The following is a 15,411-nucleotide window of genomic DNA, read 5'->3' on the forward strand; positions in this document are numbered from 1 at the left end:
ATCTTGTGTAGGCTTATGGTGAATAAAAAGAATTCTAACTGAGCAGCGCGTTTTTTGAAGAGAATGGGCAGATCCAGATTTTTCATATACTATGCAATGTTTTGTTTGCCGAATCTTGGTTATTAGTATCTGTACATTAGTAGAATGAGATATAACAGTATTTAAAATACAGCGGTACTGAAAAACTTTTATTTTCATTGAACAGTATATATATATGACAATTTGCTCAATCCTGTGTCACATAATTCTCAGTTCTAAAGTAAACTTATATTATGGGAAGGACGAGTTTTTATATAGAAGATATTTTGAAAAGACCAGAAAGGAATAATCTCCAAACGACCCCAGACCAAGCATTCCTATCTTGCCAAGCAAATTATGATTTATTCTGGCTGGAATACAAAAGAAATTCCATCGCATCTGATCAAAGTTTACTATGGTGGAAGCTATACTGGAATAATTTTCGTCGATATTATCTCAAAATATCTGAAGAAACTGGAGGAGTGTTCAGGAATTCCGATTTTTTCAATAAATTCGAACAAACAAAACATGATACTAAAAGTTCAGCAAGGAACACGAAAGAATTAGAAAATTGTGAACAAATTAACAAGAACTTAAAGGAAGAAAAACCGCCGGAGGTGGGTGGGTCAAAATACCCCTCCGATTCCCCGTTGTTCAAATTAGAAATGTTGACATCGGTGAAATTCATGCCAAAAAGTTCAGGTAAATTCAATAAATATTAGCATTTAGCTATATTTAGATATCGGATATTGTATTAAATTTTTCAGAAATAAATATTAACATATATATATAGGAAAAATTTTAGTATTATATTTGTAAAAATGATGTTCGTGGTAGTGAATAGCTATTTTTAAATTGGAATAGAAGCGGATATATGAACCCACTCACCATTTGAATCCACGGACGCATGAGCGTTTTTCTAATAAAAATGAGTTAACTCAGTTGAAAAATTGCTTGGAATTTTACAGTAAAAAGAATTGTTTGTACTTTGTAGTTATTCCTCTGCTTTTCTTAAAATTAACATTGACGCAAATTTTGAATCTGAGACCTTGTTAAAATTTTACTTCAGCAATGTTGCAATATTTGCCATCGTTATGGCTAAATTTGAAGGATTTACAACAATTTTCTCATAAAATGGAAGAGCAGAAACAAAGCGATTTTATTTCATTATTGTTGCAGATATTTGTCCAATCAAAAGATTGTTAGAAAAGAAAGTTCCAACTCATTCCAGACGAAGAAAATCCAGAACTGCATTCACCGCACAACAACTATCAGAACTTGAAAAAGTTTTCCGTAAACAAAAATATTTAACACCCTCAGACCGAGACAGAATTGCCAACAATTTAAACTTATCATCAGCTCAGGTAAAAACGGAAGAAAACTAATAAAACGTATTTGGTTGGGATGTTTTCGTAAAAAATTAACACTACCCCTCAGGCCTAGGCGACAAAACGCACAGAAGCATAAAGGCTGAAAATCATGCGAGGTAAGTCTCAACCGACTTTCCAGTACACTGCAATGAAAAGTTTGAATAATATATTATTATAGTATTTGTAATGGATTCCTATTAATTAATATTTGTATTTCATTTCACAGGTAATAACTTGGTTTCAAAATCGGAGAGCTAAGTATAAAAGAGACGTTGAAGAAATGAGAAATGACTTACTCTATGCAAGAAAATTGAAGGTTAATTTGATTGAAATTTCAAATTCGCAGCTAATACTAAATTATTAAGTTTGTAAATACACACCGGTCTACGTTTAGTTTCATTTTACCCCTGTTTACGGTGACTTTCATTAGACCGCTAATCAGGAATTAATATATCCAACACTTTTTTTTATCAAATTTACATGATGCCTGCATAATATTAAAAAAAACGGGCACCACAATTTTAAAATCAAGAATTTTTATATCATTGCAGAAATCGAATATAGTGGAAAATCAAGACTCTAAAGCTAAACAAGCTACAACCGAGGACTAATACATCTGATGTATCGTTAGATGTCGTGGTCAATTAATACCAATAGTTTGTCCAGAATCGTGCTGCGCCAATCGCTGATACAATTCTGGTGTAGTTCTGCGTTGTGTTGTCAACTAACTAACTAACACAAAGACCTCAAAATGCCAGCAAAGGCAATATTGAATAATCTATTTTTTGCCGTTTCACTGAAATTTCCATAAAGAAATAATAGCTCTCTAATCCATGAGTAAAGCATTTATTTATATATATTATGCGTATTGTATTATAATTGTATCTATTTTATTTGCATTGGAATTGAAAATTTCAAATTTTCACATACCTATATCACAAACAAGAGTAATTTCAAACCACTTCAAATGGCTAAAAATATTCTATCACATATTTTGATCGACCGTGAAACTTATTTTTGTTTCGCCTTTGATAACGACACGACTCAACGTCTTTTATTTCCGACCTCAGGAAACATCGCCTTATGTGCGGAGTCTCCAAATATAATAATGTGACATAGCACATAGGATTTCATACACAATCTCTTGATGATTTTATTGAACATTTCATACGTAGATTGCACTTACAATCATCTCGTTTATTGGTGAATATATATATAAATTGTCAATATTTTTTCAAATTATATTATAGGCTATAAATATTTCAAGTAAGTTCCTATTAGACATCTCGAAGTTCTCTTTGTTCAACTGTTTTAAAGTAATTTCAAATTTCATTTATTGCGTTACTTGAATTGAAAATTTTCGTGCATGGTATATCAAATACATGTAACAAGAAAAATATTCTCATGGCTGGTTCACAAGCTGTGATGTGGACAGTTATGCTTTTTCCGATATTGGCCTTGATTGCGGCAGTGAGTGTGTTTCATATTTCAGACATTACAGAGAGTCCTAATTGTTGTTATATCATATGTAGATAATATTATTTGGGAAATATTTTGTTCAACAAATTTGTTAGCAGATGGGACGCGTTTGAAGCAAAACTTGTTAAAAAACATTCATTCGTTGTTGTTACCTGGTTTCTGTTTCTTCACACCAATGTACTCTTCTACCAGGTTTAAACTACTATATATATATATATATATTTCCGACAGGGATAGAGTCCGCAGTTTGCCATATGGTTAGGCAATCTTATCGGCCTCCCGGGATATGATATTCCGGGATAAGTGTAGAAAAAAAGAGACATGAAAATGTCAAATTTGATATTGTACGCTCGGTACCAACGTAAGTATTTCGCCATCAGAAAGAAAAACGGTTGGACCCGTGTTTTCAAACGTCCCGTGATCGCAACTTTGACTTTCCAGGTCCTAAATACTTCAAATGTTGATACCAACGGTAAAAATATTTAATAGGAAATGCAAACAAATTAACTTGACTAAGCGATCTTAACAGTTTATATCAAATAGCTTGTGCCAAGAATTTGTTATCTATATTTGATTTTCTCGGGCTCGAAATTATATTTAAGAGCCGGGGTCAACATTTTTTCAACCCGGATTCAATTTTTAACTTCGTCGCGAGCAAACCTAAATTTGCCCAAACTCCACACAGGATTGGAAACGGTCACTATCGTCGTATTACACGCCAAAGACGTTTTTGACACGAGAAAGAATTCTCATGTTTTTTGCATATGCGGGACCTAGATCACTCTTCTGCTACGGCACGGCGAAACGTGTCAAACTTCTGGAATACGATTCATTATTCTGCCTGGTTGGTCACGGCTTCCTCTAGCATCCACGTAGTGCATCTGAAAACAACTAGCTGACTATCTATGCCCATACCCGACATGGACTGGTATCTTGGGATAAACATGTAAATCCCACGCTAATCGTTCTTGAACATACGAAATCAGTTTTCGCATCTCAATAGGTGCCACAGGATGTCGAGAATCATGGATTTAGATTGCCTTGAATGTTAATTGCCCAAAATGTTCCATCAAAAAGGTTTTCTGGCAGATTAATTACATATCCTTCTAAGCTCCATAATTACAAACAATAAATCAGATGGTTGAAATTGATGTCATATCATCTATTTGTTTTAACACATAAATTTTATAAAAATATAGACATATCATAGTATCTGAAAAAAGAAAAACAATGTTCATCTTATCACAATTCTGAACATTGTTATCTCATTGTTACAATATCTCACTTCCAAGAAAATTGTAGCTCTAATTAAGATTCTTCTCAGGATAACTCAAGGGGCTTAGTTTGCCAGAGCTTTTCGTTAATGAGTTCCAAAGACATTTTTGAAGGATTATCAAAGTTTTCGCGATCTATCATCTCTTCTTTAAAATGAGTAAGTTTGTCCCAAACACATTTCCTTTCTTGATATCCGATGTCAGTTTAGAATGAAAATACCCAGAATCAGTTCTCTCCAATACACTTTTGTGCAATCCTTGTGAATGCATATTCCTTTGACAGAGCAATCCGTAGACAAATTATGCTGCTTTAACCTTTCCATATGAGTGCACTTCAAAAAGATCCACCTCAAGACCCCAGCATTATATATTTCATCACACTGACCATAAACAACGCTGTGGTCACCATGCTTCTCAGAAACCTTAATAATCTGCAGCATTGCTTGCAAGATAATCCTGTCTCCCCATGTTCGAAATTTGTTTCGATTTGACCGCGTCTAACTTCGGACAATCTGTAATTCTGTGACCGAGACCACCACAATAAGCGCAACCTCTTTCTCCACCCAATTCCAAGTAGGATGCATCGTCTGGACCAATTTCTTGAAGAAAAACAGGAACTTTCTGTTTTGCTTCAATAAGGAGAGCCTTCAAATCCAGCAGCAATGATTCATCACACGACTAAAAATATAAAATAAAAACAGATTATTCTTTCGTATTTATATATACATACAAGTTTCATGAGAATTGACAAGATTTTTGCATTTGTTTTAATGGGAATAGCCAACTAATCAAACTCTATAAACAAGGGAACATGATACGCAAAAGCATTCATTACCCATATGATAGAATTAACAAGAAATGACTTATCTTCTAAATTTTAGAAGATGCTCATTCACAATACCCGGTACAAACTGTAACAAGCTAATATTTTTGTAAGGACCAGAATCTTTCCGTTTCAGCATTACCTACTCAAGCTTGAGTTACCTACTCAAGTTATTACACCCTGGGTGCCTGTGCCAGGTATAACCTGTGATGCCAACACTGTCAAGATCAGCGCTTTCAACTGTTAGGTGATCGCAAACACAAAACAAGAGAGAATAATATTGTTTTATATCCAAACTATATTCAAGCCTCAATCACTAATCCCAAACTTTTTCACAGAAATATCTCATTGAGTGAAATTGTTATTTTCAGTCTAGTTATCTTACATCTCTGAACTACGATATAGAAAGGAAAAATCTGAACAAAAATATCATCAGTCATTCTGCAAAACATTATGTGGGCCTCCAGAAGTACGTGTACCAATATGAAGGAAACTAATTTTGCGCGCCTACTTTACATCAAGTGTGTAAGGGGACTGAAACCTATGGGCAGGATGAATATTCACTTGGCTAAAGCAGATAGTCCCTGAACTCTTAATAGAACTAAAATAAGGAAAATCGAAATAAAATTATCGCCTAACTGTAATCTAGTACACACACTACGGGAGTACCCAATGTGTACACTGAAGTGAAATAGGAACATTGAACAGATAAATAAGTTTTTCAATGTATCCTCACCTATGGCCATACCAACATAATTTAGTTAAAAAGATTTTTACATTATCAAATTGTATACGATATGTTGATTTATTCAACTGTTGGTCACCGTTATGAGCTTATCAAAAATAGAATGAATATGCTAAATATGTTCAGAAAATTAGTCGGATAATCACAGTTATTAATTATCAGCAAAAAGAATGGGCCACATTAATATTACCTTGTTAATAAAAGTTGTAGCAAGTCCAGTCTTTCCTGATCTACCAGTACGTCCAATACGATGAACATAATTCTCAATATCTTCCGGCATATCATAGTTGATAACGTGCATTATGGCAGGAAAATCAAGACCTTTGGAAGCAACATCTGTAGCTACTAGAACATCCTGTAACAAATAAAAAAAAATAATTAAGAATTCACCAATCATTGTAATTTATTTCGTTTACGACTGATTTTAACACCATACATGCCATTATTTTTCCAATATGGTACAGTGATGAGTAAAAAACCGGAGTAGACATATATCATCTGATTGAATGAAACGTAAAATTCATCACCGCTGGTATTTCGGTAGATAAATATTATGAATGAATAAAAGTTGAAAACTACCCTCAATATAAAGAACTACATTTACCTTTTCTCTATTTCTGAACATATCAATCGATTTACTTCTTTCTTCTTGATCTTTTCCACCATGAACAGCAGCTGCTTCCACTCCCTGAATAAAACAACAGAATAAATTCACCATAAAATTTTCATATTTATCTGGCAGCGGGTCAGAGACTGAAGCCGACAGGATGGTCTAATCATATGACAAATAAGTGCTCCTTGTATGGATACAAGTCCCAGTCAAGTATGGGAATAGATTAATTAATAGTTAACCAGAAGCATGGATGGGAAGTTGATTCAGCAATTCTGGAGGAAGTCTTAGATGAAATGTTACAAAAATATGTTAGTGTACAACAAGACCCTTGAATCACTTAGAATTATCACTATTAAAATAGCAAAATTGCCAGGTATATAAACTGATACATCAAATGAAGAGTAGCAAATAATTATTCCTGTATGATTATTTGAAACACTTAGGTATTAATTTATCGGAAGAAGAAAAGTCAAAACACCAAACTAGAAACAAATATAAATATTGTTATTAAGCAATACTTGAACAATAATAATCCATATTCATAAAATAATGTGTATGCAACCAACCTTCAAAAGTAGATATTCATGAATATCGTCAACATCATTTTTCTTCTGTGCAAACACAAGAACCGGTGGTGGAGTTTTTTGCAAACATTCCAACAGGTAAACTACTTTGGCTTCTTCCTTCACATATTCAACCTTAAAAGAATTAAAGAGAGAGTTATAAATACCGTACTATTTTTTATTCCAAGTATTGCAAATCTGCAATTACATTGATATAAAATGAATTCAAAAATACAAAAGATATTGTGAATGATATTTTTCCAATGACTTTTTTTTTCAAAATTATTTTCTACAGCATATCCCATACCAAACATTTTAAATGTATTCGAGTATTTGATTCACTTTGGATGTCTCATATTGCCAGAGATACAAATGTTCGAGAATTGTTAATGAATGAAAAAGAGATTTCTACACAAAAAATATGTTAGTTTGATATTCAATCTTGAATTGAAGTCAAGCTTTCAAATTCCTCAAAGTTGAGAGTCGAAACTTTAGATGTCCACACTCCAAAAATAAGAATGGGATTGTTTAGACTGGACCAAATTTGCATTTTAGATTACTTTCCATTTATTCCCTGAAAATATGTCTACAAATGCCAAGTAACTTGAGAAGTATTCTGATTAACACTACACTAACAAAATAATAATTACCTCCTGAACAACATCCAAACTAGCTGCACCAGCTCTTCCAACATTAACAGTGACGGGTCTAACTAACGCAGATCTTGCAAAATTTTGAATTTTCTTTGGCATGGTTGCACTGTACAAAAAAATAATGTGAATTTTGAGAAAAAATACAAAGACAACAAATATCAAGAAAGCGTTAGTCCCTTTTTCCCTTTGAATTTATCATTTAGAATAGGATAGGATTTCCATAAATATCCTGGGGGAGAGGGAAGCTGATATTATTATAGTGTAATACAGCATTGGTCATAATGTAAACTATCCATTCGGGAAAAATCTTGAATTTATGTGCTTCAGTCGTTTATTAATCATTCAGCATATGGGGGGGGGGGGGGGGAAATGAAGAATTTCAAAACAGATGACAAGAAGAATGTATGAAAAGAAGTCGGAACCAATCCTTTACAGAATTTTGACAAGCGTTTATATTTGTGACTATGATTTCAGATCAAAAATAAATGAATTAAATATTGCATAAAATGTACGAGAATATTGAATACCTAAACAATAAAGTTTGTCTCTGTCCTTTAAAATAAGAAAATATAGTTCTGACATCTTCTTCAAAACCCATGTCGATCATTCTGTCTGCTTCATCAAGGCACAAGTATCTAAATTGGAAGGCAAAAAAAATTATTAGGAAGTATGAGAAATGGATGAATATGATAAAGATTAGATTAGAATAATGACTAAAATACAAAATGGAAATGATAGAACTCAATTTACAATATTATGAATTGAAAATATGACCACTGTGACCCATTGATTAGCTTTTGAAAAGAAAATAGTAATCCTAATCAAAAAACACAGTTTTCAAGTTATAAAATAGCTAGCAGATAAGCATGAGATAAGTTTACCTGCAAACACCCAAATTGAATCTTTTCTTGTCAAGCATGTCCATTAGACGACCTGGAGTTGCCACCATGATATGACAACCTTTTCTGATGACATCAAGAGTATCTTTGACAGGTAATCCTCCAATGCATAATGACGTATTCAATCGTGGATTGCCATCTGCCTCAAGATGTCGACAGAAGTAATCGATTACCTAAATAATATAAAACGTTGTCTAGTAATTATTAACATTGTAAAAGCAATATAAAGGAAATTTTCCATGTCCTACAACTAAGAAATTTGGGTACTTCTGAAGTATGCGCACCAAGATGTCGCACAACCTGAACCCTAATCTGGTACACAACCTGAGTTCAGGTTGTGCGCTTTCTTGGTGCGCATACTTCAGGAGGTCCGAAATTTGAATGCAATACCAATAGTGTAGCTGTCTAGGGTGAAGATTCTAAATCTGTGACTCCTGAGTCGTGCCCCCTTCCAAAGACCCAACATTCGTGCCCTCTGCCATGATCTCATATAAAAATACCTGGTTCCGCTTTGACAAGCTTCCATAAGCTAATACATGTGTCATTACGAAAAGGCAACAAGCGGAAAAATAACTGAATGTGCAAAGGATTGAACATCACTCATAGTGAATTGTACCTGGAAGGACCAGAGAACTGCTGCATGGGTCGTGGAAAACCACAACACCACGAATTCAGTTCTAGAAACCAATCTTTGCTAACAGAACCAAAGTAGACCAAAACAATCTAACAAACTCAAAAAATAGAAGGAAGTCAGTATTGGAAAGTCAAATGAAACTAGCAAATTTTTTTCGAAAGTACCTGTTGTGTCTGCCTTGCCAATTCTCGCGACGGACAAACTATCAATCCATAAGGTCCTTCATTTGATTGAAAAGGAAGTTTTTTCTCTTGCTCAAGACAAAACATGATTATTGGTAATGAGAAGACCATTGTTTTACCACTTCCTGTAAATGCAATTCCAATCATGTCACGTCCAGATAAAACAACAGGTATTCCCTGAAAGCACAAAATTTGCGAATTAGCATTGCATGCCATATCATTGTTAATTCAACGAATAATTACAATTTGTGCATTAGATTGGTGATGACTGATGAAGCATCAAATTATTCCTATGCTCGACATCAACTGGTTACTGGACGTAAGGTCTCATGGTTCAGTCCAAACTGAGCATGGAAATTCCAATCTGACCACAGGTTCAACTTTCAACAACGCTGAACTCTGCAATTCAGTATTCACCTGTGTTTGAATAGGAGTTGGTTGCTTGATTCCTTTTTTCTTCAAAGCATGTAAAATCGGTTTAGGAAATTTCATGTCACGAAATGAAGGGATAGGTGGTGAGACATCTTCTCCTTCAACATCAATTCTTAACTCAAACCTGATTTTATCATTCGCTGCATTTGTTCTGTCCCTGATAAACCTGGAATATAGAAAAAATGAAATGTTCCAAAATGGCAATTTTATACTATTGATTGGGTTTAGTTGAACTATGTATGTCTGATGAAGTCTGACCTTGGTCAGGCGAAACATTACAGAAATATATTTGTGTTAGTGTGCAGCAAGACTATTGAATCACTTACGACACTTTTAGACAAAATTTCTGTAGCCAAGAATGACAAGAAATGAATACTTTACTTATTAGATTAGAATATATTCCAACTAAAACAGGGGTGTGCAACAGCTGGCCACAACACGACCTTTTGTTGTGGCCCTTGTCAACACTCAGATTTCTCCCCATCAAGCAAAAATTCTAATTGAACAGTTCATGTATAAAAAGGGGCTCGCGTCACATGAGTAAAAAAGCATGTTTTTTTTGTTTTTTTTCGCTGCGTTGAATCTATCGTCATTTTGTACACCCCTTCCTTAGAATGACCTTTTCAAATGTGGAATATCGAATATATTCTAAATTGGGCCATGTTCAACTTGAAACAATGTATATTCTATGAGTTTGAATTCATTGTTTTTTTTTTATCTTCACAGCTTTTAAGAATTGAATAAAAGTACTTTGGTAATAATTTTAGACTTTGATTGCTAAAAATGATAACTTTGATAAATAACCATACTTGGGAGGTCGCCAACTTGTCTTGAGAGCCTGGGCATAGGTGATGCCCTGAGCTAATTCTTGTACCGATAACAAAGCTCGACCTTCCGTTACAGATTCTAAGATTTTCTGCTCTTCTTTTATCTGTAGATAACATATATTATGATAGGGATAAAAGTAAGATTATCGTTGATAATAGCATTTTATACAAATTCCTTGCAAACAAAAATCCAAGATTTTCCAAATAATAGGCTATTCTTATAGCTCAATAAAATGAATTTTCTCTCGATCAAATCAAAAAAGGAATATTACTAAATAGTCAATGAATGTATTTTGTGAAAAATGGCAAAAACTGTTGTTTAGCAGAAAATAGTCAGGAGCAAGTGTCAAATTCTTAACGACCTGAAGTCGTTTGTAAATCTTTCCCAAGTACAGTCCTGTATAAATATACTGGACTCCAGTATATTCATACAGGACTGTAACTGAAGTATTAATATTTATTTTACTTGGATATCTTTTGCAGTTTCTCGAACTTCTTCGGCTTTTTTCTTTAAAGTGCTGTGTTGATCAAGTAAACTAATATGTGACTGTGGACCAGGTAAATCTTGTGAAGCAATCGGACCTTCAACATCTCTCTCTGCAAAATGTTCTGGAGTATTGCTACCACTGCCCCCTGAAATTAGTAGAAACAGTAGTTCAATTCACAGTTTTGGAAGCAGAAAAATTATTATCATGAAGTACTATAGTCTATAATACAAATTACTGCCCGCCACGTTTGATCCAAACAAAAGTCCAGGCACATAGATGACTCGATATTATGACCTCCGAGCCATTTATTAAAAAAGTGACTTCAAATGCTGGCTTTGAAAATTTTTACTCAGAGAGTATGAAAAAAACAAATTTTGACTAAGATTAAATTGGGGATAACAAGATATTCGGACAAAAAAGCATTCACATTAATCACGACAAATCACCATGAAAATATAAATTAAATTGAAATTATTCAACTCTCAAAAAAGATTTAATAATTGACTGCGATTCAATTCTTTGGCCTTAATGCATTTATTTTTTTACTTCCGTTCGTCAGCTTTTTTAATTATTAAACACGATGCATAAAATAACTGCAGAACGTGTCAAAAGCAAATCTATGTGTTTTTATAGAAAAGCAGGAAGCCAGAAGTGGAAGGGGCCAAAAATAAAAGTTTAAGAAGCAGTGGCCTAGTCTTTTTTTTCTACATGAACTATGCATAGATATATAGTAAATTAAAACATAAAATACACATCATGAAACCTTCATCATTGCTTCCTTCTTTTCTTCCTGGTGATCCATAACCTGCTCGATTTGATAATAATTGTTGAACCCGAGATAATTTTTCTTGTCTTCTGTGTTTCAATGGGACATACGGAACATATTCCTCTTCATCACTTTCGTCTGATTCTTCTTTAGAAATATCTTTTCTATAATAACTCTTTTTGACCGGTGGCTCCATTATTATATTAAGATTGTGATATTTAGATATAATTCTACAAAATAGATAATTATAAAATATTAAACGTGACTAGACAAGAAGTAAAATGATTATCTAGAAATATGCAAAGATATGAAAGTACGAATATATAATCAAACATAATGTCATGACAATTACCATTTATGAATATATTTTGATATACCATAATCGAATGAGGCAAGATTTGTTTTTGTCAAACTTTATTGTGAATCGTGTATTTTGACAGATATTAGGCAATATTCAGTCAAATTTGAGTCAACTAGTTTATCAATAAAATTAAATTAAAATTTAAGCTATGAATAAGAAAATAATGACGATTCACTACAAAATAAGCAATATAAATGATTCCAAATTTTGATGATGACGACTATACTACGGAAACAAGCATTATATTAAATCAAAATTGTCACTTAAGGTGAAGTTCATGATGATTCAAATTCATGCTCATCTACAATTTGGATAGGGTCATTCGTCATTTCTCCAATGACCAAAGGGTTTGGTTTAATTTATATTTGAAAAGAAATTATAGATAGCTAGAAAACGAAATTTATTGCCTTACATATGACACATTACAGATGCAGAATCATGATTGTTGCAAAGCAGAAATATAAAATAACATTTCAGATCCATCCAAAACATTCATATCCATAGATATAGGTGGCTTAGTAGCGAACTTATGATAAAACATTATTTACATCGTTTTGCCCCAAAGGAATCACAGAATAGCAATAGTAGCCTCCGAGATTATTCACAGTAATACATGTGTAAATAAACTAGTGTCTAGCAAACGATATATAGTTATACAACATTTCAAACGTCTACACCGAAATTGAGTCACAGAAGTAATAACAATTTTTCATGAACATTTGCGAAGATTTACGCCACTGAATAATACCCAAAGCAAATATATAAGATGATTTGTTGAAGTATTTATTCATGAGGTAACAAAATTACTAAGGAATAATATAAATTCGAACGTAATCGAACATGATAAATTACAGTGTTCTAAAATCTAAATGAAGCTAAAAATAAATATACCAATATTTTTGCCTAAGTTTGACAGCAATAATTTTGACTTCGAAAATAATAGTGTTCTCATTTATTGAATGCAATAGGACTCAAAAACTATTTATGAACTGTTACCACTTCGAGTCAAATCTTTCAAATTTGACAAATGTGACATAGCTTGTCTGAGGGACCTATGTCCATCCATGACTATGCCACCATCATTTATAAAAGCATTCTCATTGGGGTCGTTTGAGGTATCATTAGAAGAAATACTCTGTAATGTAAAAATCATATTTTTTTATGTTTCGACAGAACCAGAAGGTTTTGTACTAAGGTTTGTAGTAATATCATCTGCTAAACAATCTTCTATGAATCCTCTAATATCTGATGATTTATCTTCTATATGAAAGGGAACTGAAATATGACTCGAAGAGCCTAGACTCTTCGCTAAAGTCTTCTTTGTTAAGGTTTCCTCAAATGACATATCACTATTAAAGAGTGTCTCTCTACTATTGTCCAAACTAGAGTCATTGATATGAATTGGAAGCGTTCTTGTACGAAAAGGTGTTCTGCCAGCATCAACTGCATACGGGTAATCAATCGTAGGTCTTTCATCAATTAATAAATTAGTAGGTGTTGGAGATTGGCAAACATGGTCACCTCGATCTTTATAAAAACTACATCCATTTCCTGTTGATTGTGGTACCTGTTTGAATTCTTTTACTAATGGACCATATTTAACTCGATGTGGAGTATATGCGGTGCCATTCAAACTAAATAAATTCAATTCAGATTCATCATGAATTGTACTTTCTAATGTATCAGACGTTGTTGGAGTATTATTGCTTCGATTAGATGCGATGTGAGAAAAATGCAGGGAACTTGGGTGTTCCATTGAAGCTGTTTCCTGTGTGCTTGAACGAGGAGTATAGTGCTTCGGCATTCTAGAATAAACTTTCAAAGACCGAGTCTTCTCTTTTTCAGGTTTTACACTATTCAAATCAATTTCACTAAGGGGGATGTATGGATTGAATGCAAGAAGATCATCTGTTGTCATACTCTTAATATCATCACACTCACTGGATCTTGTATTACCAAGAAGCTTTTTGGCGAGATTAATTTCTTTATTCGCTTCATTTTCTTTGTCCCCGTGATGAGAAAGTGACTTTGCTGCATTTGTTAAATCTTTAGCAAGATCCCACACTTGATTTTTGTCATAATCTCTGATATATTTAGTTAAAAGCTTAGATGACGAATAGAAGTCTTTATCTCCATATGAACCAACATATTGAGATTTCTTAGATTTAGTTCCACGCCTTTCACTGTTATTTTTTAGAGCGTTAGAACCTTTAGACAATAAAGCAGTCACCGTTGATGCCAATTCGACGTCCTGCTGCTTTTTATGCTCCATGATTTAAAATTCATCACAAACTATTACAGTGGTCTATTCAGGTATACAATACAATTTTATTTCAATATTTCATCTACAACACTGAGCACAAATAAAAAAAAATAAAAAACACAGACAAGGGCGACGAAAAGATCGAGAAATGGGCAAAACCTTATAGCGCTTGTGCAGATTTACCGACACTCACACAAGTGGAAAATACATCCCAGCAGTCATACAGTTATACTGAAAAATAATTAATAAACAGCATGTACATGAACACGAGAAAGTGAAATTCAAAGGCAAAGTATACTTGTAAAATTGTAAATAAATTTTGATGAGCGAATGTGGTGAAAAAACAATTAAAAGTCATGGTGCCTGTGCCGAAATCCCAATGATAACATTTAGGTGGTTAGCTACTGTTTTTCTTAATAAACAAACAAAGATAAAAAGTAAACAACGAACATTAAAACTCGAAAACTCATTTCGGGCATTGCTTCTTGCGGTTTGGATTTAGAACGTTTTCACTTAAAAATTTTTTAATCCTGTGCATTTGCCAATGATGGCCAGTGATTAAATTAACTTAGTTCTGACTCTAGTTACCGACCCAAAGTATTTGTCTATAGACTGTACTCAGGTATTAAAATACTAGGTTATCCTTTATTACCTATGCGATGTGGCTCATCGTGCTAAGCATTAGGAATACGCTCGCCACTGCACCTCTAATTACTCTGTGTGGGTTCGCAGCTTCGAATTCCATGCGGAGATGGTTATGTGCTGGAGGATTGCTGGACTCTTCCCCACCGCAGGTTTGTTCACATACCGGTACCGGTACCGTACTCCTAATATACCTCTGTCAAGCTAGCAAAATGCTAGCAAAATCTTGCTGCACGAAAACACGAAGTCATAAAAAGTGTTTCATTATAAATTTATGATTAAAAAGTAATTTAATCGTACTCAGCAAATGCGGTCTATCATTTTCGTGTATAAATACAATACCAGTATCCAGTCTCATGTGAATAAATTAAAATTGTAT

At 33.6% G+C, this 15,411-nt stretch overlaps 2 protein-coding genes and 1 pseudogene across 2 annotated transcripts; 1 reads left to right on the top strand and 2 right to left on the bottom strand.

Moving 5' to 3' along the window:
- Window positions 1-232: 232 nt before the first annotated feature.
- On the top strand, window positions 233-3,974 carry LOC120347683 (uncharacterized). The gene is made up of 4 exons (XM_039417747.2): window positions 233-720; window positions 1,198-1,382; window positions 1,615-1,704; window positions 1,940-3,974. The coding sequence occupies exons 1-4, from the start codon at window positions 273-275 to the stop codon at window positions 1,997-1,999; spliced, it is 783 nt and encodes a 260-aa protein (XP_039273681.2). The 5' UTR covers window positions 233-272; the 3' UTR covers window positions 2,000-3,974.
- Window positions 3,975-4,000: 26 nt separating this feature from the next.
- Window positions 4,001-12,041, bottom strand: LOC120347420 (putative ATP-dependent RNA helicase DDX41). Its single transcript, XM_039417381.2, has 12 exons — window positions 11,764-12,041; window positions 10,979-11,145; window positions 10,495-10,616; window positions 9,671-9,851; window positions 9,236-9,430; window positions 8,420-8,610; window positions 8,066-8,173; window positions 7,536-7,644; window positions 6,889-7,020; window positions 6,314-6,397; window positions 5,900-6,064; window positions 4,001-4,819 (listed from the first exon to the last, which is right to left on the bottom strand). The coding sequence occupies exons 1-12, from the start codon at window positions 11,960-11,962 to the stop codon at window positions 4,565-4,567; spliced, it is 1,908 nt and encodes a 635-aa protein (XP_039273315.2). The 5' UTR covers window positions 11,963-12,041; the 3' UTR covers window positions 4,001-4,564.
- LOC120347736 (uncharacterized) lies at window positions 11,995-15,202 on the bottom strand (annotated as a pseudogene).
- Between the last annotated feature and the right edge of the window lie 209 nt (window positions 15,203-15,411).

The sequence above is a fragment of the Styela clava genome, chromosome 11, assembly GCF_964204865.1.
Source record: "Styela clava chromosome 11, kaStyClav1.hap1.2, whole genome shotgun sequence".
Taxonomy (NCBI): domain Eukaryota; kingdom Metazoa; phylum Chordata; class Ascidiacea; order Stolidobranchia; family Styelidae; genus Styela; species Styela clava.